Source organism: Haliotis rubra, unplaced genomic scaffold (genome assembly GCF_003918875.1).
Source record: "Haliotis rubra isolate DU_JTF1 unplaced genomic scaffold, ASM391887v1 Scf21, whole genome shotgun sequence".
In the NCBI taxonomy this organism is placed as follows: Eukaryota; Metazoa; Mollusca; class Gastropoda; order Lepetellida; family Haliotidae; genus Haliotis; species Haliotis rubra.
Genome location: NW_025766114.1, coordinates 795696 through 820796, shown reverse-complemented (window position 1 = coordinate 820796; position 25101 = coordinate 795696). Strand labels below are relative to the sequence as shown.

The window sequence follows — 25101 nt, the reverse complement described above, 5'->3', positions numbered from 1 at the left end:
TCGCATCAACCTCAAGCTTGACACGATTTGACTTGAAATGAGCTAAAGAGCTATTTTTGAACTTTGCATTGCAATTGTTGGTGTATGAAATGCTCTTAGACAGGAGTATGACACTCAGATTGCCTTGGTTGCTGTCACTCTCTTGTTCAAAATAACAGCCATGATGTGACGTCTCTGAGAAGGACTCAATTACTATATTTAGTGAAGTGAAAGTGTTATATATACCACTGACTGTCAAATATAAAAATGCTGATTTTTTGTAGTTATTGTAGATAAAGAGCACACTGGGTAAAAATAATGAAGTTGTGTTATCCATATGATTATAAAAATGATTATGGCTTGTCCATGAATCTGTTCTGACCAAGCTGTCTGTAGTGAAATGTAAGCAGAGTCAGAATACTGGTTTCAAAATGGTTGGACAATTACTTAAAGTATAGGCCATGGATATGTTGACTTTTTAGCATGGGTTTATTTTCATGTCCCCTGTCAGAATGCTATTCATGCAAACACAGTTATAACATGCAATGTGTTTTTGATGATTGTTCTGTTCTAGTGATAACAAATTACATATTTGGGTTGAAGTGGTATTTTTGGATGTCATCTGGATTATTTCTGCTGCCATTGGATCTGCTTAGTTTAACTGGGTGTATCATCAGTTGCTTAGTGGTTAATAATACGAGCACCATTCCTATTTGTGTTGCGACTATGCTTGTCGTAAGAGGCGACTAACGGGATCGGGTGTTCAGGCTCGCTGACTTGGTTGACACATGTCATCGGTTCCCAATTGCGCAGATCGATGCTCATGCTGTTTCATCACTGGATTGTCTGGTCCAGATTCGATTATTTACAGACCGCCGCCATATAGCTGGAATATTGCTGAGTGTGGCGTAAAACTAAACTCACTCACTCACTCCTATTTGTGTACTATGACAAACAGAGACAAGGCTGTGAGGTAAATGCTAACAGCAGAGTTTGGGGCATTTAGTGGGGAAATTTGGAGCCTATGCCTGTATAATTGTTGTGAACATTTTGTGCAAATATTGTTGGAAGCAAATTTGCGAGTTTAGTAATAATGAGGCAAACGACTGTATTTAAACAGTGGGAAACAACCAACTTTACTGGATAATGAGCCAGATCAGAGTCTAAGCCATGAAATTAAAAACAGCAATATAACCAGTTGGGCTGGTTATGTGTTTGTGACTTAATCTCTGAAAATACAACTTCTCCAATGGGCCAACTAGAGTTCAGAAACGGACAGTTATGAGTCGATGCCTTGGACTTTATACATCAGTATAGCCAGGGATACTCTACAACAGGGATAGGTCACTCGCTTGCTTTCTTTACCATTTGCACTAATTAACGTGTGCCTCGTCATGCTCCAACGCACACAGTGACTTGGTTCGGCCCCAGCGCAACTTCGGCTGCGTTTAACAGTACTTCAGCCAGTGTATTGTATAGGTCGGAATTTTACAATGAATGAATGAATGAATTAAGAGCAAGAATTTTATGTGAATGAATGAAAGAAATTAAGAAAAAGAACAAAAGAAAAAGAACATATGTGAATGAATGAAAGAATAAATGATACACCACGGCCATCCCTCCCCAAACATGTTAAAGAACGCAAAACTATCGGTAGAACACATGTTAACATCAGCTGTCCTTTTTATAAAAAATCTACTTTGAGACATTTTTTTACATTAGTAACTAATTCAGATATCTTATTGCATGTGTGGAATGACATGGGCATTGAAAGAATGTTAACTGACACTGTCACAGACCCCTCAAGAACAGAAAGTTTAGAACTATCACAAAGCCTTGCAAACACCTTTCCAGTTTTGTCAAATACTAAGATCAACAAGAAAGAAAGAAGTTTTAGAACTATAACACTCAAGCATCACAAGCACCATGCAATGGCGTATCAGAACAGATCGGCGATATGTCATATTTTTCACACACCTCAAATACACAGTAACAAAAAATAAAAAATAAAACTATCACTATTACTTGCAAACACCTTTCACCTGATGGTATATTCCCCTCATAAAAATTAAAGGTGTATGTGAAAGATGTTTTAGAACACTAACTAGAAACACTCAAACAACGCCCTGTAGTATTTCAATGGCAGATCGGCGATATGTCATATTTTTCACACACCTCAAATACACACTAACATTTTTTTTTTAATTATAAAACTATTACTATTACTTGCAAACACCTCTCACCTGATGGTATATTCCCCTCATAAAAATTAAAGGTGTATGTGAAAGATGTTTTTGAACACTAACTAGAAACACTCAAACAACGCCCTGTAGTATTTCAATGGCAGATCGGCGATATGTCATATTTTTCACACACCTCAAATACACCCTAACAAAAATTTTTTAGTTATAAAAATATCACTATTACTTGCAAACACCTTTTAACAAAAGGTATATTTCCCTTCTAAAAATTAAACGAATATGTGAAAGAAGTTTTTAGCGATATAAGTTAGTCTTTCTTCACTGTGTACTGAGAATTGAAGCCAGTGAGCTACAACATGCCCACTTGAAACTTTACTACAAAGCTACTGTAATTATACTGACACTAATAACAAGTATTTGACTTAAAATGAAGTGACAGAATAGGTAACTTATCTTCTACATGTAGGTTTTCAGTTGTCACAACACTCAGCGTATGTAATCAGCTGTTGAAAATAAACCGGGCTCAATCTTAAAAACTACGCTGCCGCCATATTGGCTGCACTGGTCACGTGACGAGCCGAGGCATAGCTTAGGAGCTTTCCGAGGAGTGACCACTCCCCCTTATAGAGTCTCCCTGGTATAGCCAACCTTACTACAGCTTGTTCAGCTTGACCTGAGCTACTCTACATATGCATGACCCGGGAGGTCAAATGGCACAAACGGCAGGTCGAGTTAACTTCATTAGATAGGGGGAGCAGAGAATGTTAACAATGTTGCTGCTCGCTACCTAAAAGCCTGGATCGGAAACATTAAACCATCTGTAGCTTCTTTTGTAAGTTTAAAGAAAGTTAGGACATTGCTGGCGATTTCTCGACACTGAGATGTCAAAAGGCTACTTTGTCTCTGCTGTTCGGACATGTTGACAATCAACTGACAAAGATGCACCCCTTCACAATAATAGACCCAACCAGTTGTGACACGGTCATGTAATGCATTAGTATTCACTTGATCAGGTCAAACTGAACAAGCTGTAGGACAGGGGTAGCTGTTGATCTATGACTTCAAACAGCAGGGTTTTACATGGCGCGGGATTCCTGCGGATTTGACGCAAAAATTTTGTTAAAGACTCTCAAAATATTATCATACAAGTCAAGCTTGACGCAAGTTTTATGAGTGACCCTCAGAATTCAGTTCAGAGTCAATAAAATCGATTTGATAGCAAACAATGATAGTTTTTTGTGAGGTCTTCATTAATTTAGATATTTCTTTCAATTCATGTTAATAACTGTATGTTACAGTGAATAAATCACAAGCCTGATTATTTGTTCAGTATAGTGGAGTTTGTTATGACTGAACTGAACAGTGAAAAATATACTATTTATTAACTAACATATAAATGACAATACAACACAAAACAATAAAATCTTTGCAAAACTCTTGCTTTTTTATATACACACATAAATATTATGCAAAAATGTCCAGGACTCCCAAATATTGAAAATGACTCCCAAAAATAAATACTGTGGGTCACTCTTTTTTCAAAGTCTGTGCAAAACCCTGAAACAGCCAACTTAACCTGCAGATGGTCCAGTTCTGGACCAAGGACAAGGCCTATAAATAGCTTGACAGTTAACTTAACAGGGGATGGATTAGACTTACACTAGTCTCTAAGGTAATAAATGATAGCTTAAATGATAATTTCTAAAAAATATCAATAAAAAACCACATTGTCCCCCTAACAGCCAACTTGGCAGGGGATGTATTAGGCTTGCACAAGTCTCTGATGTAATAAATAATAGCTTAAATCATAATTTCTAAAAATATTAATAAAAAGCACTCATTGTCCCTCTAACAGACTGGTAAACTGTCCACTTATCTAGACTCTCAAAAGGAGAGAATTACTGTACATCCATGGGTTTAGCACTCATACATTCTTGTAGCATGGCTAGGAATGGATGATCTAGTTCTAAATCGGTGCCTAGGACTTGAATAGCAAGGCAGCCAACTTTACTAGGTGATGGACAAGTTCTGTTCCATTAAAAGAAATGGTAGCCTCTGAAAAAGTTATTTCAAAAGACCAAAGCAGTAACAAAAGTTCCAGCAAGGTTTGGGTTGAGAAGTATCCTCTATACAATATAGACTATGGTCAGTAACTAATCTTGTCGAGGCTGCAGGCTGACAGTGAATCTTGCCTGGTCATGTAAAGCAAGCACCTGTCAGACTTTGACCAAACACAAAATCATGTTACGAAAACTGGTAGATTATCGTTTTCTGAGAAGGTTTAGTAAGGAAATGCCTCCAAATTCACTTGATATTTGTTAAGAATTAATTTTGATGAATGGTTTAGGCTTAATGCATTTTACACTCTCAATCCTAAATATTCTGTGATGGTGCCTCTCGGGTAATTGGATCTCTTCAGGCTGCTGAAGTTCACTATCACGCTTTTTCCGTCTCCCCCATGTCACATTTATTCAGAGGCATGGAAAGTTGTGCAAACTGATCAGACAGGAATTTTGTTACATGGCTGTTTCGATTTAGTGGAAAAGTGTTGTTAGTCATTGTAGATGTTTTGTTTGGTACGAATCGCAGCACTTTAATTCAAATTTAGGGTAACATGTTTTTGCAAAGAAGTAAAAGCACTTTGAATTATTTTATTTAAGAATTAAATTGATACAAAATTGATACACCTTGTTGGATTTAAAAAAAAGAATAATGCCTTTGGCATTGTGTGTTGCAGTTTGGGGCCATCTGCACAAACGTGGCTTTGAATGTAGCTGTGTTATTAGTTTCAGTGCTGTTGACACAAATAGGGTAATGAACACCAAGGGCACTTCCAAAATTGACAAATGGGCTTTAAAGTTTTAAAACAATACATGCCAATGAAACTAAATATTTTTGAAATACACAGCCAAGGGTGATAGGCAATCTTAATAGTATTTGATGTCATTTTTTTACGCTGTAATGACGGTTGTGTGTGAGCACTACCATTGCAGTACACAATTGGACAAAATGACTACTTCGGTGATTGTTTAGTGCATTGATTGAACATCAATGTGTCAACATTATTGTGAGTGAGTATAACTCTCCCACTTGTTATTCTTAATATTTTTTGTCATTGTTTGAATTTAGGATCGCCAGATTGTCATTTTATGTATGTTTTTAGGGTCACCGTTGGATGTTGATCAATGAATAACATTCTAAAGTTGATGTTTGATGACTTCTACTACCAACATTCAGTTCGGTTTACTGGCAGTTAGGGTGTCAATATCAAGGCACCAGTGACCCTTGAACTTCCGGGTTAGAAGTGATCTTCAGTAACCCATGCTTGTTGTAAGAGGCGACTAACGGGATCGGGTGGTCAGACTCACTGACTTAGTTGACACATGTCGTCGTATCCCAATTGCGTAGATCGATGCTCATGCTGTTGATCACTGGATTGTCTGGTCCAGACACGATTATTTACAGACCGTCGCCATATAGGTGGAATATTGCTGAGTGCGGCGTAAAGCAAAACTCACTCACTCACTCAAGGCACGAGTAACACTCAATCTGGTCGGTGTCACTTAGTGTTTTGCTCATCAGTTTCTACACGATTTTACTGAGAGTGAGATTCACACCGCTGAACTAAATGATCATTCATACAGTACACTAGATACACACTGCATGATTTGATCAAATAAAGTAAACTGTGGTAATAGTGAACACAAATTGTCATACATAATGCAATGAGTCAAGACCCTAGGTGTATATACATGTATGGTCAACCAAACACAATGATGGATAGCATAGTGGTTAAAGTGTTTGCTTGTTATGTTGAAGTCACAGGTTTGATTCCCCACATTGGTACAATTTGTGAAGCTTATTTCTATTGTCGTTCCCTATAATATTGCTTGAATATTGCTAAAAGTGGTGTAAAACCTCACTCACTCACTCACAGTTGACTTTTGAGGCTACAATGGGGAATTTTGGATCTACTCACTTGTTTGTTTGTTTGTTTGTTTGTTTGTTTAAAGCCACATTTAGTGATATTCCAGCTTCATGACAGCAGTCTGTGAATAATCATGCCTGGACCTGACAATCCAGTGGTTAACATCATGACCATTGATGTACACAAATGGGATACAATGACGTGTCAACCAAGTCAACAAGCTTGACCATCTGATTCCGTTAGTCACCTCTTGCAACAAGCATGGGTTGCTGAAGACCAATTCTAATCCGGATCTTCACAGGTTCTGTAATGGAATCTTTACACGAACGCATTAAATAGAGAGAAAAAAATGAAGAATTGTTTTTATCTTTCATAGCAATGATCAAACAACTGATGATATAACTTTAAAAACTAAAATATTTCCAATAAAAAAGTAATAAAAATAATGTTTTTGTTGGATGCAGTTACATTATAACATTTACTTGTAGTAATTAAAGAAGCGCCAACACCATAAATGTTGAACAAGTATAGTAACAAAGTCATTAGTTTCAAGCTTTGTACGCTATAAAAACATCAGTACTTATATAATGTAAACCTATAGGTACACACATACTTTATGACATTCAGATCTGTATTGCTTGTTTATACGAGATGTATATTTGGTAAATCTGGTTCTGAGATAATACAGAGCATAAAGAATGTATAGGAAATGTCTAGACTCACCCAGTACCAATTGTTTTGGATTATTTTGAGCCAAAGGAAACAATAAGGGGTAAACAGCCTATTGGCTGCATATGGTGTAGAAATTACAGATTCCCTTTTATGCGAGTTGTTATGTAGTTAGACGATTAACAATAAGACTGCAGACCACAAAATAACATTTACGTATATTTGTGTTTTACTTTTTGATGACCTGTTTCGGTCTTATGGTTCGTGGTCCGTGTCTGTCGCTGAAGTTTCATCTTCTCCTTTGAGCTGGCTATAAGAATGTCATTTAAAGTTCACCTTAAATCATTTTCTCTGCTGGCTATAAGAATGTCATTTAAAGTTCACCTTAAATTATTTTCTCTGCTGAAAGGAGCTAACAGTAGCAGTAAATCTAGACTAACATCTAGTTTCTGAAATGAATATATTTTATAGACAAAAAATGTTCTTAAAAAATACTCATAAAATATAATGAAAAGGAGCCCAGAGACTTTCTTCATTTTCAGAAACTGTGGCAATCTAGACTTGCCACATATTCTAGACTTGCCACATATTCTAGACTTGCCACATATTCTAGACTTGCCATATATTCTAGACTTGCCACACATTCTAGACTTGCATGGGCTTTCTGGGATATATTTGTTTCAAGGTCTGTATGACAGATTACAGTAAATCTGAATTGCAAGGATAATGTCTATAGTCTGTTTGGAGTGAACACGTACCGATGAATTTCACATGGTAGTGAACCACAAGTTTTGTTAGTCATGTTTCATGTGTATGTGATTGTACGTGTTTCAACCATTTGGTCGTCTGCCATTGGCCAAGTGGCTTCTTTAGCGTGTTGTAACCACCGGTACTGTATACAAAGGTACTGAACATTGTTGATCTGTCGGCTGAATAGCAAACTGCTCACTGACAGGATACAATCTTAGCACCTGACACTTGCCAACCAGAGCCCCATTCCTCAAAACGATCGAAGCGCTACGACTGTCGTAAGTCTATGTTAAACTATGGGAGATACGATCATCTTAGCGCTACGAGCACTGTGAGGAACTGGGCCCTGGATGCCATTGTACAAAGATAAAACAATCTTAGTACAAAAGTGACCATAACTCCCATTCTTTAACATAGACTTACGACAGTGTTAGCGCTAAGGTTGTTTTGTACAACTGCACCTTGGTGATCAGATCACGCCCACCTAAGAATGATAGATAAAATTCATCACTCATGCTTTATCATGTCTTTGTTACCCAGTATTTGGTTTTTTATCAGTAATTATCATTATCAGTTAAACAACATTTTTATCTCTCTATTAAGTAAACTGAAATAGCGTTTGATAGACAACTATTTCACATCTGAAGATTTACACTCAGTGTTCATATTACAGGCGGTTGGACTGTTGCAACATGATCAGAATTTAATGTAGGACAGGATATCCTCAGTAAATAACAAATTTCGGCAAATTTCAAAAGTGTTTGACTCTCCTCGTCACCTTTAAGCAGAGTTTTATAAAACTTGATTTCGAAAATATTATCATTTGCAATAATCTTGATAATATGAAGGAAATGAGATATTTTGAGATACAACGTAAAAGTGTTCACATCTAATATCAAGAAAAACAGTTTTTCCGCTGTTTCTCAGCTGGCGTTGATTGTTCAAGGTTGGCACCAAGTGAGGCTTTCTGCTTTTGGTAAAGGAGATCATTTCTGAAAGTTTGCAGTATAAATTTTATATGTGTTTCTTGAAAATATTGAATTAAATTCAGTAATTTATAGAAAACACTGAAGAAGGTCAATTCAGTTTATTTAAAGTCCAACAATATTACGCTGTAGAAAAATCACAGATTTAGCATGCATGGAGAAAATCGATGGATTTGTGCAAATAATTGAAATTGCAGACATTCATGTAGGGGATTTATCAAAATCATTGACACGTTATGACAGAAAGTGTCTGATTTTCTTGCTTTCTGTGAAGAATCCTGCAACTTTAAGACATTATGCAAATATGTTGATAACGGTTTTAAGCTGAAGTGGATCTGCTCTATTTAGTCCCTGATCTCTATGGACGTTTGCTTAAGGACAAAAGTCGTATTGGAACAGGTGAAAAGTTCTGAACTTGGAGAAGATTTCATCTGCTTCGTTGAAGAGATGTTTACTAGAATCGACTTCAGATTGGCGCTTCTGTTACAACCTAGAATACATGTTGTAGTGATTAACTGAAAGGTTCTGAGATCAGCTAACAGTAGTTAAACATATGGAGATTGTTCAGACCTGCATGGTTATGTCATACTAGTGTCTCATATTTACAGTTATGTTGCAACATTATTAGTTTTGATCAGCATTAAACTGCTGTCAGAGTGCCATATTTTGCATGTCTTGTAGGACTAGTATTTAAGTTTAAAAGGTATGGAAACTCACTTTAATCTTGTGATGCAGATTTCATGAATTTCACACAAAACATCAGAATGACATAAATTTCATTAAACTTTCCTTCTGTTCATTGACTTGACTTCAGCAACATGAAGTTGATATAAGATTCATTGAACCGTCTTTATCGTCATTAAGTTTACTTCAGCATTGTCATCTTCATAGAACTGACTTCAGCATCATAGAATCGACTTCATCTTCATTGAATTGACTTGTGTCATTAAACTGATTTCGGCTTTGTCTAACTGACTTCAGCATCATAGACCTGACTTCAGCATCATAGAACTGATTTCATCTAAAATAGAACAGACTTCAGCATCATAGAACTGACTTTATATTCATAGAACTGATCACGCCGAAGACCTGGGTTCGAATCCCCACATGGGTACAATGAGTGAAGCCCATTTCTGGTGTCCCCCGCCGTGATATTGCTGGAATATTGCTAAAAGCGGCGTAAAACCAAACTTCAGCATCATAGAACTGACTTTATCTTCATAGAACTGACTTCAGCATCATAGAACTGACTACAGCATCATATAACTAACTTTATCTTCATAGAACTCACTTCATAATAGAACTGACTTCATCTTCATAGAACTGACTTCAGCATCATAGAACTGATTTCATCTAACTCAGAACTCACTACACCTTCATATAACTGACTTCAGCATAATAGAACTGACTTCATCATAGAACTGACTTCATCTTCATAGAACTGACTTCAGCATCATAGAACTAACTTCAGCATAATAGAACTGACTTTATCCTCATTGAACTGACTAGTGTCATTGAAATGGTTTATCAAATGTGCTTATCTGTTGACAAACTGAAGAGCTTTTTTCATTCCAGCAGGATTATCAGACAAAGTTAGAACACAATGAAGCCAGCGCTACATTCTCCATTTTTAGCTTGTATATTGTGTAAATACGTGACGAGAAAGACAGAGACGAAACCTGACAGGAGTATCGCAGGTATTTGTGTCTCTTGTACAGTAGACGTTAATCATGTCTCATGTGTTCGACAAAGACGGGACAATTTGTTGGATGTTTCTCATCATTTTCATTCATTGGTCTCAGGTGCCTGTGTCTTTGTTATCTCCAGGAACCATTGTCAGTGTTGATTGACACGTTGTAATGGACAATGGTTGACACCGGTCTGGAGTTGTATTTTACAGGGTCTAACAATGATCCTAACACGCACATAATGATTCATTATTCTGACGATATCATAATCATGCATTGCTTCAGGAGTAGCTTAACTTTCACAAAAGTCACTTTGGAATTGTTTGTTGCCGAGTTTATTATGCAAAGTATGATGGTTACATTTTCACTTGGTTTGAAGTTGAATTAATTCATGAAAGCCTAATGATGTCATACTGGTAGCATAAATATATTTTTTAAATCAAACTTTCTTGTTCTTTCACATTCTTTTGTGTTTTTTAAATTTTGAGTTTTTCTCATTAATTCGAAAAGTTAATGAATGACTTTGTAATGTCTGTTGTTTTCAGTATTTTCATGTTTATGTTAAAAAATCAAATTGAAAATTGAAAAAATATATTGAGCTACCAATGTGGCACCATTAGGCTTCCATATTAATTTGTTGGGGTGAAATTGTCAGGAATAGAATACTAAAATAGAATCATACTTTAATGCCTTTTCAGGAATTTGTGTTACATCAGCAGAGCTACTGACACATCAGAGAAATACAAAACATATTTACATAAATTCTTTGATTTAGGTATCTTCACATTTGTTTAAGAGAGATATGGTACTAGGAATAAAGGATGTACAGGCTCTCTTAGTTTTCACAATTGGAACTTAGCGGCGGCCTGAAGGGAGGAGGTTGTATTTTGAATTTAAGTAGTGAGTACGGTCAGATATCATTTTGACAGCTTGATTCACGATTTTCCGCTCATATATTGATGACAAACATTCAAATCTGACTCCAGCGATTTTACTTGCAGTAGAGCAGTGTTAACAATTTTGTCTATTTTAGATTTGAGATGAACTGAGAGAGACCCGTACCAACAATGGAAGGAAAATGTTAAAATACTCTGAATAAATTTTTCATAAAAAGAGGACATCACAGATGGGTTAACATTAAAAGGTCTCAGTTTACGCATGAGATGAAGACAAATAGCAGAAGGATCATGTAAAAAGTCCTGAACAAGTTGAAGAATGTAGCAATTCCTGGGTAGGACAAGAGAAGGAATCTGACTTGAAGATTTTGATTTGAAAAATAGATGCAGAATGAAATGGGTGATAACTCTGATAGCTGAATTCGAGATCATCTTTGTAGGGTTTTATGAAGATGTAGAATGAAATGGGGGATACCTTTTATGTAACACTGTTGTTTTTTTTATACAACAGGATCTATTAAGGTGAAGTTGAAAAACTGTAGGTACCAAATTTATTTTCCTGAAGCAGACGTGAATAGAAGGAATTACCATAATGAGGGTCGACTGCAGACACTTGCAGTAGATACGGTATAACTTCCACCAAGTGAATTTACTAAGCTGTAGCTGATGGCAGGACCACCCAAACAACAGACTTTTACAATATGAAAAGTGACATTTTTATCTTCACACTTGTGGAAAATGCTACATTGATGATGAAAGTAACATCATTTTGTTGTTAGTGTCAGTATGAAGTAAACAAGATTTAGTTCATTTGCAAGAAACAGTTTCTCTTTATGTTTGTTGAAAACACATGCTGAAATAATATTTTTGATATTTCATGAGAAATAGTTTTGTAGTGTATTATTATTCATATCTGTCTGTCTGTGTACTCTTGCTATATATGAGGTTATAATTCTGTCAAAACATAATTAGCAGATAACAAGATTCACTTGTTTACAAGTTCAACACATTGCCCCACCATGTGTTGTAAAATTCTTCCTTCCCATGGTTGTTAACATGTGATATTGATGAGTGATATTGACTATCGAGTGAGTGAGTGAGTTTAGTTTTACGCCACATTCAGCAATATTCCAGCTATATGGCGGCGGTCTGTTAAAGAATCGAGTCTGGACCAGACAATCCAGTGATCAACAGCATGAACATCGATCTATGCATTTGGGATACAATGACATGTGTCAACCAAGTCAGTGAGCCTGACCACCCGATCCTGTTAATCACCTCTTACAACAAGCATGGGTTACTGAAGATCAATTCTAACCGGATCTTCACGGGTCGATATTGGCTGTTGAAATTTGAAGAGTGATATTGATGAGTGATTATTGTTGTGTAATGTTGACTAGTAAAACTGACAAGTGATATTGACTAGTGAAACTGACGTGTGATATTGCTGAGGTATATTGACGTGTGATATTGCTGAGTGATATTGACAAGTGATATTGCTGAGGTATATTGATGAATGCTATAATGTGTGATATTGACTAGTGAAACTGACGTGTGATATTGCTGAGGTATATTGTCAAGTGATATTGCTGAGGTATATTGATGTGTGATATTGCTGAGGTATATTGACGTGTGATATTGACTAGTGAAACTGACGTGTGATATTGCTGAGGTATATTGACGAGTAATATTGCTGAGGTATATTGACGAGTGATATTGCTGAGGTATATTGATGAATGCTATAATGTGTGATATTGACTAGTGAAACTGACGTGTGATATTGCTGAGGTATATTGACAAGTGATATTGCTGAGGTATATTGATGTGTGATATTGCTGAGGTATATTGACGTGTGATATTGACTAGTGAAACTGACGTGTGATATTGCTGAGGTATGTTGATGAGTAATATTGCTGAGGTATATTGACGAGTGATATTGCTGAGGTATATTGATGAATGCTATTAATGTGTGATATTGACAAGTGAAACTGAGGAACTATATAGACAAGTCATATGAATGAGTCGTATTGATGAAGTGTTTTGATGAGCTATATTGACAAGTGATGTTCATGAGTGATATTGACAACATCATCATGCTCCCATGTCAATGACCCCGTTGTTGTATGTAGAGCTCCTCTGATTAGTTCTCTCCTGCTTGCAACATTAATTCCAAATTACACACAGCTCTCAGCAGTAATCATCAACAGTAACAACGGTATCCATGGAGCTTTGATGAAACACCTTTCTGTATTGTCTTTTCAAGGTTATATTGAATTGGGGTGTAGGTTAAGACATTAATCCTCGCATTCTGCACAAAACATGACCTATTTGGAACTATGTTGATTATTTCCATCACAGTTTGTTCAACATGAAAATTATTTTTCTAGATCTTTGCCAAGATTTCACCAAATTGATTTCTTATTCTGCTTGACTTTCTGGCTTGCTGTCATGAGATGCTCTGATTCTTAATATTTGTAAACTGTCACAAGAAACATAAGTATTTTTGAAGTAGCTAATGGTTGATAACGGATGATATTTACAATATTTACAATAATACTTTTGTCAGTTCACATCTGTAAGACGCCTGAAGATAATGCAGAATCAGATTTTGGCGACTAATGGAATCGGCTGACTTGGTTGACACATGTCATCATATCCCAGTTGCATAGATTGATAATCATGTTGAGCACAGGACTGTCTGGTTCAGATTTGATTATTTACAGACCCCCATCATATAGCTGGAATATTGCTAAATGCTGCATTAAACCACAAACAACATAAATAGTAGTCCATCACCTGATTATGTGATTCGTTCACAGGCCGTAGTCGCTTAGCAAAAATGTTTCTGTGTGGTGGCAGCATACAAACACTTACTTTTTATGAAGATTGTTTGAACGGCAGACACTACAGTAATATGGGGTGGTGGGGTTGCCCAGTGGTTAAAGCGTTTGCTCATCACGTCAAAGACCTGGTTCGATTCCCCACATGGGTACAATGTGTGAAGCCCCTTCAGGTGTCCCCACTATGATATTACTGGAATATTGCTTTACTGGAATATTGGTAAACTCGGCATAAAACCCAACTCACTCACTCACTCTGGACATACGTCCCCACTTCATGAACACCTGGTGTCTTTATTGATTATCAGTGATCCATTACTCTAATGTTCAGTGGGACCGCCTCCGTGGTGTAGTGGTTAGAGCGTCCGCCCGGAGAGTGGAAGGTCGCGGGTTTGATCCCCGACCGCGTCATACCAAAAGACATTAAAATATGGTACTTGTTGGTCCCTGCCTGGAGCTCGACACTAATGGGTACAACAAGGACTGGTCGGCTCGGAGTCAGTATAATGTGTCTGAGTGGGGTATTCATGATTCACTGCGGCATGGTATCTCAGTGGGCTAGCACTATAAAACCAGCTTAAGTCTGGGCTAGTACAAGCAGCCACACATACACATACACACGCATGCACGTCGTCATATTAGCAAAATATTCTCAAGCACGACGTAAAACACAATTTCACCTCACCTAATGTTCAGTGGTGTTTTCCAATGTTTTTGCAATGGAATCTGTTTTAGTTGATATAGGAGACTGGTTATTCCATGGTGTGTGTTTTATTAAATATTTTATTGAATTTAGATTCTCACAGAATGCTTCCTGGATATAATAAATCATGTTGATGGCCTACAGAACCTATTGCTCGTATTGAGTTGCTGACCATTAACCAGTCGTTCAACATTTGCAAGCAAAGTGCTTTAACTCTTTTAACCTTCAGGATGGTCATTTTAAACCCATTATCGCAACAATTCAGTTCTCCTTCAGTGTTCAAACACACGGCAACAAACACATGTCCATTATCATGATATTTGATTTTTCAAAATCCACTAAAGTTTGCAAAATAATTTTTTAACATTCGATCGCAGTCATTTTTTATGTCTTCAATGACATTTCCCAATGGATGCCCCAAATATCTTCTGTTTAGACATCAGCTGAGACAAGTCTGTCAATTTCGATATTTCCTCATTCTTGTTTTTTGTTGCTACTGCTGCTACAAATGATAGTGATTGACATATCTGGTATGTTAAGATTCAAGTTCAGAAGGACAAAACCTCAACTATCATATTGGGACACAAATCTGTTGATAATTGTTTTGCCCCTTTCTGAGTATTAAGCTATCAGATTGAGTGCTTCTTCTTTAAGTAAAATCACCATTTTCGAATGTTTCCATGTTGTTAACATCAATCACAGTTTGTTTTTCTTGAACTTAAAAATACATTTTTGTCATTTTGGAAAATAATCCTGGTCCATTTTTCTCCCTAATGTACATCATCTAAAAATGAATGATATGTTCTTCGTTTGAATCTTGATTGAAAAGATGTAAAATCTCTTTGACAGTGATCATTTTGGTGAAAGAAATGTCACAAATTGCATGTCATTTTTAACAAAACAGGTAAAAAGTGTTTTTAGCTGTTTTGTACTGTGTTTCAAATGTAGTCTCAAGGCCATCATATTTGACAACATTTTAAAACTTTTCAAAGTTGTTTGCGATATTTTTGATGTCATCTATGTAATGACGAGAGATTAGGGCATACTGTGATTGTTGAAAAATGTTTGCCATCATGAGAGTTTCTAGTGTCACCACTTTGAAATAATTGTGTTTGGTTGTGATATAGGGAGGCGTATATAGGTTGACATTTGGTATCAATATTGATGACTTTAATATTTGACCAACGATGATGATCCCTTTCAGTGACAGATGTAGTCCAAGTTGGTCTTCTGTCGAGGGGAATGGTGTTGTCTTGATTGGCCATTGTGGATTGTACATGTCATCTGTGAGCGAGTGAATAGCTCTGAGTGTTGCCATGAAATGACTGTTTGACAGATGCAATATACACCATTATTACAGTGATATTGTTAGAATGATAGTAATCAGAGAACGCGCTGGTCACTAAACCCATGAATACAAAGGGGAGGGCCATCGCTCGTACTTCATCATCTCTTTCAGCGTGTCAGTTGTGTTTAAAGACGCTTTAAGTAGTACTATCTCAGTGATATCATGGATGTCAGGGTGGGAGGGAAGCCCTAAGTGATGCCTGTCTTAGACGTTTAAGACAGAAAATATTACCATGACACACTTAGAAACATTATCAGCTCTAGGGCTGTAATGAATCCAGTATGAGGCGAATATGATACATTATAATCACAAGGGTTTTGCGCAATAAGCAAATGTAGAGAATGGACAGAAAAAAAATTCACTGCTTCCAGCTTTTCACACAATATTATTGAGTGTACCCACAACACATCTCTGACTTTGCTAAGTGTTGAACAAACCCACTTGCCTATGGGGAGACCACACGTGTGCTTTGTTGTGGGGCAGGACTGAAGTCCTAGAAACTCTCTGGAGTCAAGCTGTCAAACACTGTCATCCATGCAAAGACTCTCCACGCCCAACGTTGCTTAACTTCAACTTAAATGTGACCTGGGCTCTATGCACAGGACCACACACCACACACCACACCACACACCAAACCACACCACACCACACACTCCACACCACACCACACAACACTACACTACACAACACACACACTACACACCACACTACATAGCACACACCACAGCACACCACAACACACACCGCATCACACTACACACAGCACACCACAACACACAACACCACACAACACACACACTACACAGCACACCACTCCACACACCACACCACATCACACTACACAACACATCACACACCACACAACACACACCACACCACACAACACAACACACAACACCACCACACACCACACCACACCTCACCACACCTCACCACACCTCACCACACCACCATTTTGTCACTTTTACAGATGTTACTTAGTTGAATCTCGTTCTATTCAGCCAGTGTTCGTTCCATCCAACAGGGGTGTACGTTATCCACTTCTCCACAAAAGCTGCTAAACAGAATTGATTGAGCTTCTATGTGTGTTTCATTGGAACTCTAATGGTGTGCATCTCATACCTTGTTCATCCAATTTCTTAATTTTGTCACTTCTACAGATATTTGAACTTGAATTGGCTCTATTCATCCAGTTCGTCCAATACAACAGGGGGTGTACTTTATCCACTTCTCAAAAACCACTGCACAAAACTCATTTAGCTTACATATGTCTTTTATAGAGACTCTAAAGGTGTGCATCTCATATTTTGTTTTCGTATTTTATAATTTTTTGTATGTTTAGAGAATTTTGAACTTAGATAAATTTTCCTGAATTTCTCTCTGATGATAGGGAAATAGGGGATTAAGTCTATCCACTTCTCCACAAAAACTGCTCAACAGAATTGATTAAGCCTATACATGTGTTTCATTGAGACTCGAAAGGTGTGCATGTCATAGTTGCATAGATGTTTATTGAACTTGTTCGTGAATGTTGTTCAATTATTGATCTTTATATGTCTTATGAATGTCAGCGGGGGCATCCGTGTCCCTGGACACAATTTTTTCTTGTTAGAGATAATGTCAACCTCTGACAACAGAGATATAAAAAGTACATCCTGATGGTACAGTGACTGAATTCAGGGCAAAAACTGAGCATTAATCGAGACAGTTTAGTTCTCAAATAACATTTCTGCAAACACAATAAAACCTATAAAAACAGATTCATACATTGGAGGTCTTTTACACTGTACATGGTGTTTTGCTCATCTGGCTTTAGGGTTATTTCATAAGTATCATCTGTCAGCATCGTTTTAGAGGATATGGTGACTGCCTTGAGAGATGAAGATTGGTGGCTTGATTTCTGGAACAAAAGAATGTGTGAATAGGTGTAGGACAGCTGATGTGGTGCAAGGCAGTTATTTCTCACTCATACTGAAAGATGGTGGTAGATGGTAGATGTTGTCTAGCCTGGTCAGCTCGGGGTCAGTATTCCGTGTGTTCTGAGTGTTGTATCAAAATGCAATGTGGTATCTCAGTTGGATGGCACTATAAAAACTGATACTACTCTAGACCAACAAGCCACCCACACCCCACCCCACCCCCACCCACACCCACCCCCACACTCCCACCCCGGCTTTCACCCACCCCCCACACACCTGTGCATGTTATTCTCTCTCTCTCTCTCTCTCTCTCTCTCTCTCTCTCTCTCTCTCTCTCTCTCTCTCTCTCTCTCTCTCTCTCTCTCTCTCTCTCTCTCTCTCTCTCTCTCTCTCTCTCTCTCTCTCTCTCTCTCTCTCTCTCTCTCTCTCTCTCTCTCTCTCTCTCTCATTCATACATCCACACAACACCCACACAAGAATGATCATGATTAATTGTTGTTCACCTGGGGGTAAAAGTGAGTCTTGCTCAAATTTTTCAGCTTGTTTTTATAGAAGTCAGTGAAACTTGCTCTCCTTTACTTGACAAACACCCCCACACTCTTCTGAAGGTGATACAATGGAACAATCACAAATAACTGGCAATGTGAAAGGTCATCGTTGCAGCATGTGGCACATGTAATATACCTTCAGTACATAATGAGATATCACTGCAAATGACACAAGTAATACCAGACCCAACACAAAGCAGTAACTTTGCAAATGACACATGTTACCAGGGGCTCCTTTCACGAAGCAACCTTTACTAAGGTTAACCTTAACTCCCATTCTTTAACATTGCACTAAGGTGTAAGTCACTAAGGTTACCTTAGTGACTTACGATCACCTTAGTGCTTTGTGAAAGGAGCCCCAGTAAATGAGAAAACCCAGTAAAATATTCTTTATAACCAAGTGAGGTTAAAAGTCCATTCAGATATATCGTCACAAGAATGATATTTCTTTTCAGGCAGTTTTCCAGAAAGGATGGCACCATCGTCACAAGTGGTTTGTAAGCTGGCTGTCAAGATGAATGGTATGTTTGACCTTATGACCTGCATATGATGTCGACTTAGTACTAACTACCTAAAGCATGACTTTAATGTAACACATCACATGCTTTAGGTGAATGTGTATAATGTATCAGGGTTTCAGTAACAGGTTTCATGTTGGCACATGTTTAACTGTTGTGAACATCAGTATTATTAATGGTATCTTTGATTTCCCACGTCTGATAATTATCCAAATGCCAAGGGCAGAATCTATGGTCATTGGTATCAATTCTGAATGCCGTGTTTAGATCAGAAGATGATATGTCAATTATGGCCTGATTGTAGGATTGATTTGAATGTTTTAATCACTTTTCTCTATTTTTTCAGGACTGGATCTTTGTCAACAATATCGTGTTTCCCAACTGAGATCTTCCTTTTATTACTTGTCAACTTGACTTCTATTTCAGCAACTTGCACATACACAAACATACATTTTGTCTATTATGCAATATTGTGAGAGATCATACTGTTTTGTTGAATATTTTGTATTTATGTATTATATGAACAAGTGGATTATGCATGTATATGTCTGATTTATTGTTTGAAAATTTCCTTTAAAATTGAATCTTAAAAAAAGCAAAAAAGATACTCTGAAATATAAATATGCCTTCTGGGTACTTGTTTGAAAGGAAATTTTCAGATATTATCAATGAATACTTTATTTGACCTTTTTATTGCATTTGATGTGGTTTTTGTTTACAAATATGTTACACTGTGTTATCCTAGGTATGTCAGCATCCATATGCTGGTATGAGGAGTTGGGGAGCAGAGGCTGTTACAGCCTTAGTGAAAGCAGCGCTTATGTTCAAATATGACCCACCGCTGCATGGCAACCTTGTAAGTATATAAACATTTATATATCATGTCAGTTATAACACCCCTTTGAATACCAATACTTGTGGTTGAAGGGTTCAAGAATAAACACCCTGAGAATTTATACTTCGAATAGGCCAAAACAAGCTGTGCTGGTTGTAAGAGATGGATTGGGTTGTCAAGCTGTGTGACTTTGTTTACAGGACCCCGTGCAGGTCCGGGTTAGAATTGATCTTCAGTAATCCATGTTTGTCATAAGAGGCGGGGTTGGTGGGGTAGCCTAGTGGTTAAAGTGTTGGCTCGTCATGCCGAAGACCCGGGTTCGAATCCCCACATGGGCACAATGTGTGAAGCCCATTTCTGGTGTCCTCCGCCGTGATATTGTTGGAATATTGCTAATAGTGGCGTAAACTAAACTCAGTCAGTCAGTCATAAGAGGCGACTAACAGGATCGGGTGGTCAGACTCGCTGACTGGGTTCACACATGCCATCGTTTCCCAATTGCGTAGATCGATGTTCATGCTGGTGATCCCTAGATTGTCTGGTCCAGACTCGATTATTTACAGACCGCCGCCATATAGCTTGAATATAGCTGAGTGCAGCGTAAAACTCACTCACTCACTCACTCACTTGGTTGACAATGTGTGGATGGTTGTTCACAATATCAATCACTTGATTGTTGTCCCCCGCCGCAACGTGGAATGGGGACTATGTATTCAGCAGCGTCCATACGTACGTACGTCCCTATTCTTGTTAACGTGATATCTCATGAACTGTTGTACCTGATTTGGTGACAGCCTACATTGGGGGATTACGCAGACAAGAGTTGAGCTTGGTGACCTTGACCTTATTTTCAAGGTCACCATGACACTTTGACCACTTTTCAAACTTATTTAAACGTGATATCTCATAAAACATTGCACCCAATGTCTTCAGTTATGTTGACAGCCTACATTGGGTGATTATGCAGACACCAGTCATTTCAGGCATCTTGTATGTGACCACAAAATAAAAAGTAGTAAATATGTTATAAATATTTCATTCTTCTTTAGCGGCGGGGGACATTGCGATATTAGTGGCAAACACTTGTTTTACCTTAAGTTCATTATTTACAGTCCTTCAACCTGTAGCTGAAAAATTGCCATGGCATTGAACAAATAGCAAACATGTTGACTGCATAAGCCACTGTAGCCCATAGCATAAGCTGTAGCAAAACATGAACTGCATGCTTGTTTCCAAGTTATATAATAAGATCTATAAATAAATTGTTTTTGTCATTACCATTTATTGAATAGTTTTCAGCTTGCTTATAGCAATAAATAGTCTCATTTGAGGAATTTGTTTCCTTGAATGCAATGTTTGGTGTTCAGTAAAATTTATGTATTTCCGTTATCTGGGACTTTAAAAAGATACACATCGTTTTCATTGTTTATGCACAGAGAAGTCATTGTTAGATTTGTCTTAGAATGTATTTTGTCTTGTGGTTGATTTCTTGTAAGATTTCATCCACATGGCACAGAGAGGGTTCATGGTCAAAGGGAGATAACTATGTAGATCTTATTTTTTCCATAAAAGCTTTTCTGCTTGTAATTTATCAAGTATCAACATATTAAATTCATTATCAAAATTTTTATGTGCACATTGATAATAGTAATGTGTGCCTTTTATAATTTCACTGATTATAAAAATATATTCAGAGAAATGTTGTTTCTTAGAAGTTTTGAACAAGCTTTAGAAGCTCCAGTAAAATCCTGCATACATGTTGGTGTGTGAGTTTTGTTTTATGCCACTGTTAGCAATATTTCAGCAATATCACAGTGGGAGACACCAGAAATGGGCTTAACACATTGTACCCATGTGGGGAATCGAACCAGGTGTTCGGCTTGACAAGCGGATGCATTAACAACAAGGCTATCCACCTCCCTCCTACTCAGTCTCGTCACGATATGGCTGAAATATTGCCGATGTGACGTTAAATATTAACTCACTCACTCACTCCTACTCAGTAATTTCATAAAGCACAAATAGCCTGTACCAACTACCTGAAATGGAAATCAAAAAGAGGAAAAAGAAATAATAACCATTTAGATATAGGATGAAGCAGAATAAGTATTTTTTTGTACAACTGGACATGTCAGTTTATAGTTACGGAGACTTTTGAATTATTAAAGTTTTGAGTCACTGGTTGACAGCTAATGTTTTTACTGACTTAAATTGAGATGTTTGAACTTCATGATCAAATGCATCATGGCTGAAATTAGTGAACTTATACTTCAAGAGAAAATGGAACAGTGTCCTGAGATGATGTTATTTGAGTGAGTGAGTTTGGTTTTACGCCGCTATTAGCGTATTTTCAAACAATATCACGGCGGGGGACACCAGAAATGGGCTTCACACATTGTAACCTTGGGGGAATCAAACCCGGGTCTTTGGCGTGACGAGCGGACGCTTCAACCACTAGGCTACCCCATCGCCCCTGATGTTATTTGAAATGTTTGTACTCTCATTATTGTACATTTTTTTATGTAATAAAAACTGTGGCTGTCCCTTGCTGGCATCAACAAAGTGACACATTTACATTGAGTTACACTTGAATGCATCGTCATGCCAGTTTCCCTGCAAGGGTTTGCCCTGATTCAGAAATCTTGCATAATTGCCGCTATCTGTGTTGAAAATACCCAGGTTCATTTTGACTCTGATGATAAGTGACATTATCATCTCCTTAACTGTTGGGTGTGGTGGGGTAACCTTGTGGTTAAAGCGTTGGTTCGTCAGTCCGAAGACCCGGGTTCAATTCACCATGTGCGTAAAATGTTTAACCCCATTTCAGGTATTCCCTGCTATGATATTTGTGGAGTATTGCTAAAGGCGGCGTAAAACCATACTCACTCAATCCTCAACTGGGGGTGGTGGGATAGCCTTGTGGTTAAAGTGTTCGCTCGTCATGCTAAAAGACCCAGGTTCAATTCCCCACATGGATACGCTGTGATATTGCTGGAATATTGCTAAAAACAGCGCAAAACTAAACTCACTCACTCTCTCCTCAATTGTGCTCACAAGTTTCACCCAAACTGTACCTGTGAAGTACCTACTTAAACCCAGGCTGCCTCAAAACAAGCTGACAGGCAGTGATGTGACTGAAATATTGTTTAAAGCAGCGTAAAGGGGCACTGTTTGTTTCTTTCTTTCTTTCTATTTTGTTTAACACCGCACTCAGCAATATTACAGCTATGAGTGAGTGAGTGAGTGAGTGAGTTTAGTTTTACGCCGCACTCAGCAATATCCAATCTTTATGGCGGCGGTCTGTAAATAATCGAGTCTGGACCAGACAATCCAGTGACCAACAACATGAACATCGATCTGCACAACTGGGAACCGATGACATGTGTCAACCCTATCCTGTTAGTCGCCTCTTAAGACAAGCATGGGTTACTGAAGATCAATATTCTAACCCGGACCTTCACGGGTCTACAGCTACAAGGCAGCAGTAGGTAAAGAATCAAGACTGGGCCAAACAATAAAGGGGTACTGATCTAGAGCAATTCCCAGGGACTGCTTGTTGCTTTTGTTATTGTTTTTCTGTTTGTGGGTACAAGGATGATATTTCAGAATTCATAACCTGTTCCCAACCTCTGCTGTGCCAACTGTAAGCACAAATGATAGTATAAGGACTTATCCACACATTGATCAACGATGAAATACAATTTTTGTCTTAGAATTAATTCGGAAATGTAGTCATTTTTTTCCCTTAATTTTTCAGTTATTTTCCAAAATGGCTGCCAATATGGCCATCTACTTACCGTATATGACCGTCTATAAGCCGAATTTTGAGGACCAAAAAAAGCAGTCTGTAGAAGGGGGTCGTCTTATCCATGAGTTACACTTTCGTCAAACTTTTTTCCAGGGGTAAGAAAACAACATCGTATCACTTCGAGGGAACAAACAACAGAAGACGACTTTGTCAGTAGAGACGTCAAATTTGCAATTAAACATCACTAGACAAGATTATTTACCATTTAAGTTATAAGTTGTTTTTGCTGGGCATTGTTTTATTTGCAGGGATTAAGATTACCGTGCGTATTTGTCTCGTACACAAAGCCGGAAATAGCAATCAGCTGTGCACATGTTTCCGGCTAACAAGTTCAAACATGCACAATAATATAGCGGGGCCTAATTCTGACGCAGTCATCAGTAAAATATAACCCATAATACCGTTATTTAACCCAAAGAAATATATCCTAGCATTGTGTAATTTTAGTTACAGTTTTTGCTCTATAAATTAATTAAGATTACCGTCATGTATCTGTCTCGCATTACACAAAGCGGAAATAGCAATCAGCTGTGCACACGTTTCCCTTGAACAAGTTCAAACATGCACAATAATATAACGGGATGAATTCTATTGATTGAATACTATTATTTAACCCAAAAAAATATATCCTAGCATTGTGTAATAGTTTTTATGTAAAAAATATATAATCAACACTAAGGTTATACGGACCATCATGAGCGTGGTAAGCACATTGACATGGAAGCAGGCGGTAATCAGTTTGTGATTGTTGAATGGGGTAAAATAAGCAAGCCAGTTTGTTGCTACAATAAATATGATATTTAGAGAAGCAAAATATATTATGCATTTTCTGTCAACTACACTTCGTTTCGATCCGTGAGTAGACACAATATATATGACAGTGAATTCTTTGAATAATGTGGATCGACAGTGACACGGAATTTGATGGGTTTACGGCCGATGACTTGTGAAAATCTCAGAACTCTCTTGCAGAAATGTCAGTGTTTATTGTTAGTGGACTATTTTTCTTATTGTCATATATATATAGATGAAATATGGACACTTAAATAATATATTTTGAAACAAAAGTTGACTTCAGTTTTTATTTACCGATGGTACTTTTTCACAAAATGGCGTCTCGTTGTTGATGCAAGCAGTGATCTTCGGGATATAAAAAGGAACACAAACACATGTTGCCACAATACACCGGTAATCTTTATTATGTAATATTCTCACCAACACTTACGCTGTATATCCACTTTCCAAATGGCGTCTCGTTGTTGATGCAAGCAGTGATCGTTAAAAAAAGGTAAACAAACACCGGTAATCTTTATTATGTAATATTCTCGTAATGGTGTCTCGTCGTTGATGGAACATACTTACCGGGTACTCTGGTCTCTGTTGGCCGCGACCCATCGCGGGGGGTCGGCCTATCCATGAGAGATATGATTTTGACACTGATTTTGAGGGTCAAGTTTGGGGGTCGGCTTATAGACGGTCATATAC

The 25101-nt window shown here is 37.7% G+C and overlaps 1 protein-coding gene across 1 annotated transcript in view; it reads left to right on the top strand.

Moving 5' to 3' along the window:
* Positions 1–25101, top strand: part of LOC124276542 (protein MON2 homolog) — a 98349-nt gene that overhangs the window by 6204 nt on the left and 67044 nt on the right. The window contains 2 exon segments of the mRNA XM_046712180.1: positions 18911–18976; positions 19719–19829. Of these exon segments, the coding sequence (XP_046568136.1) occupies positions 18974–18976; positions 19719–19829 (114 nt within the window). The 5' untranslated portion in view covers positions 18911–18973.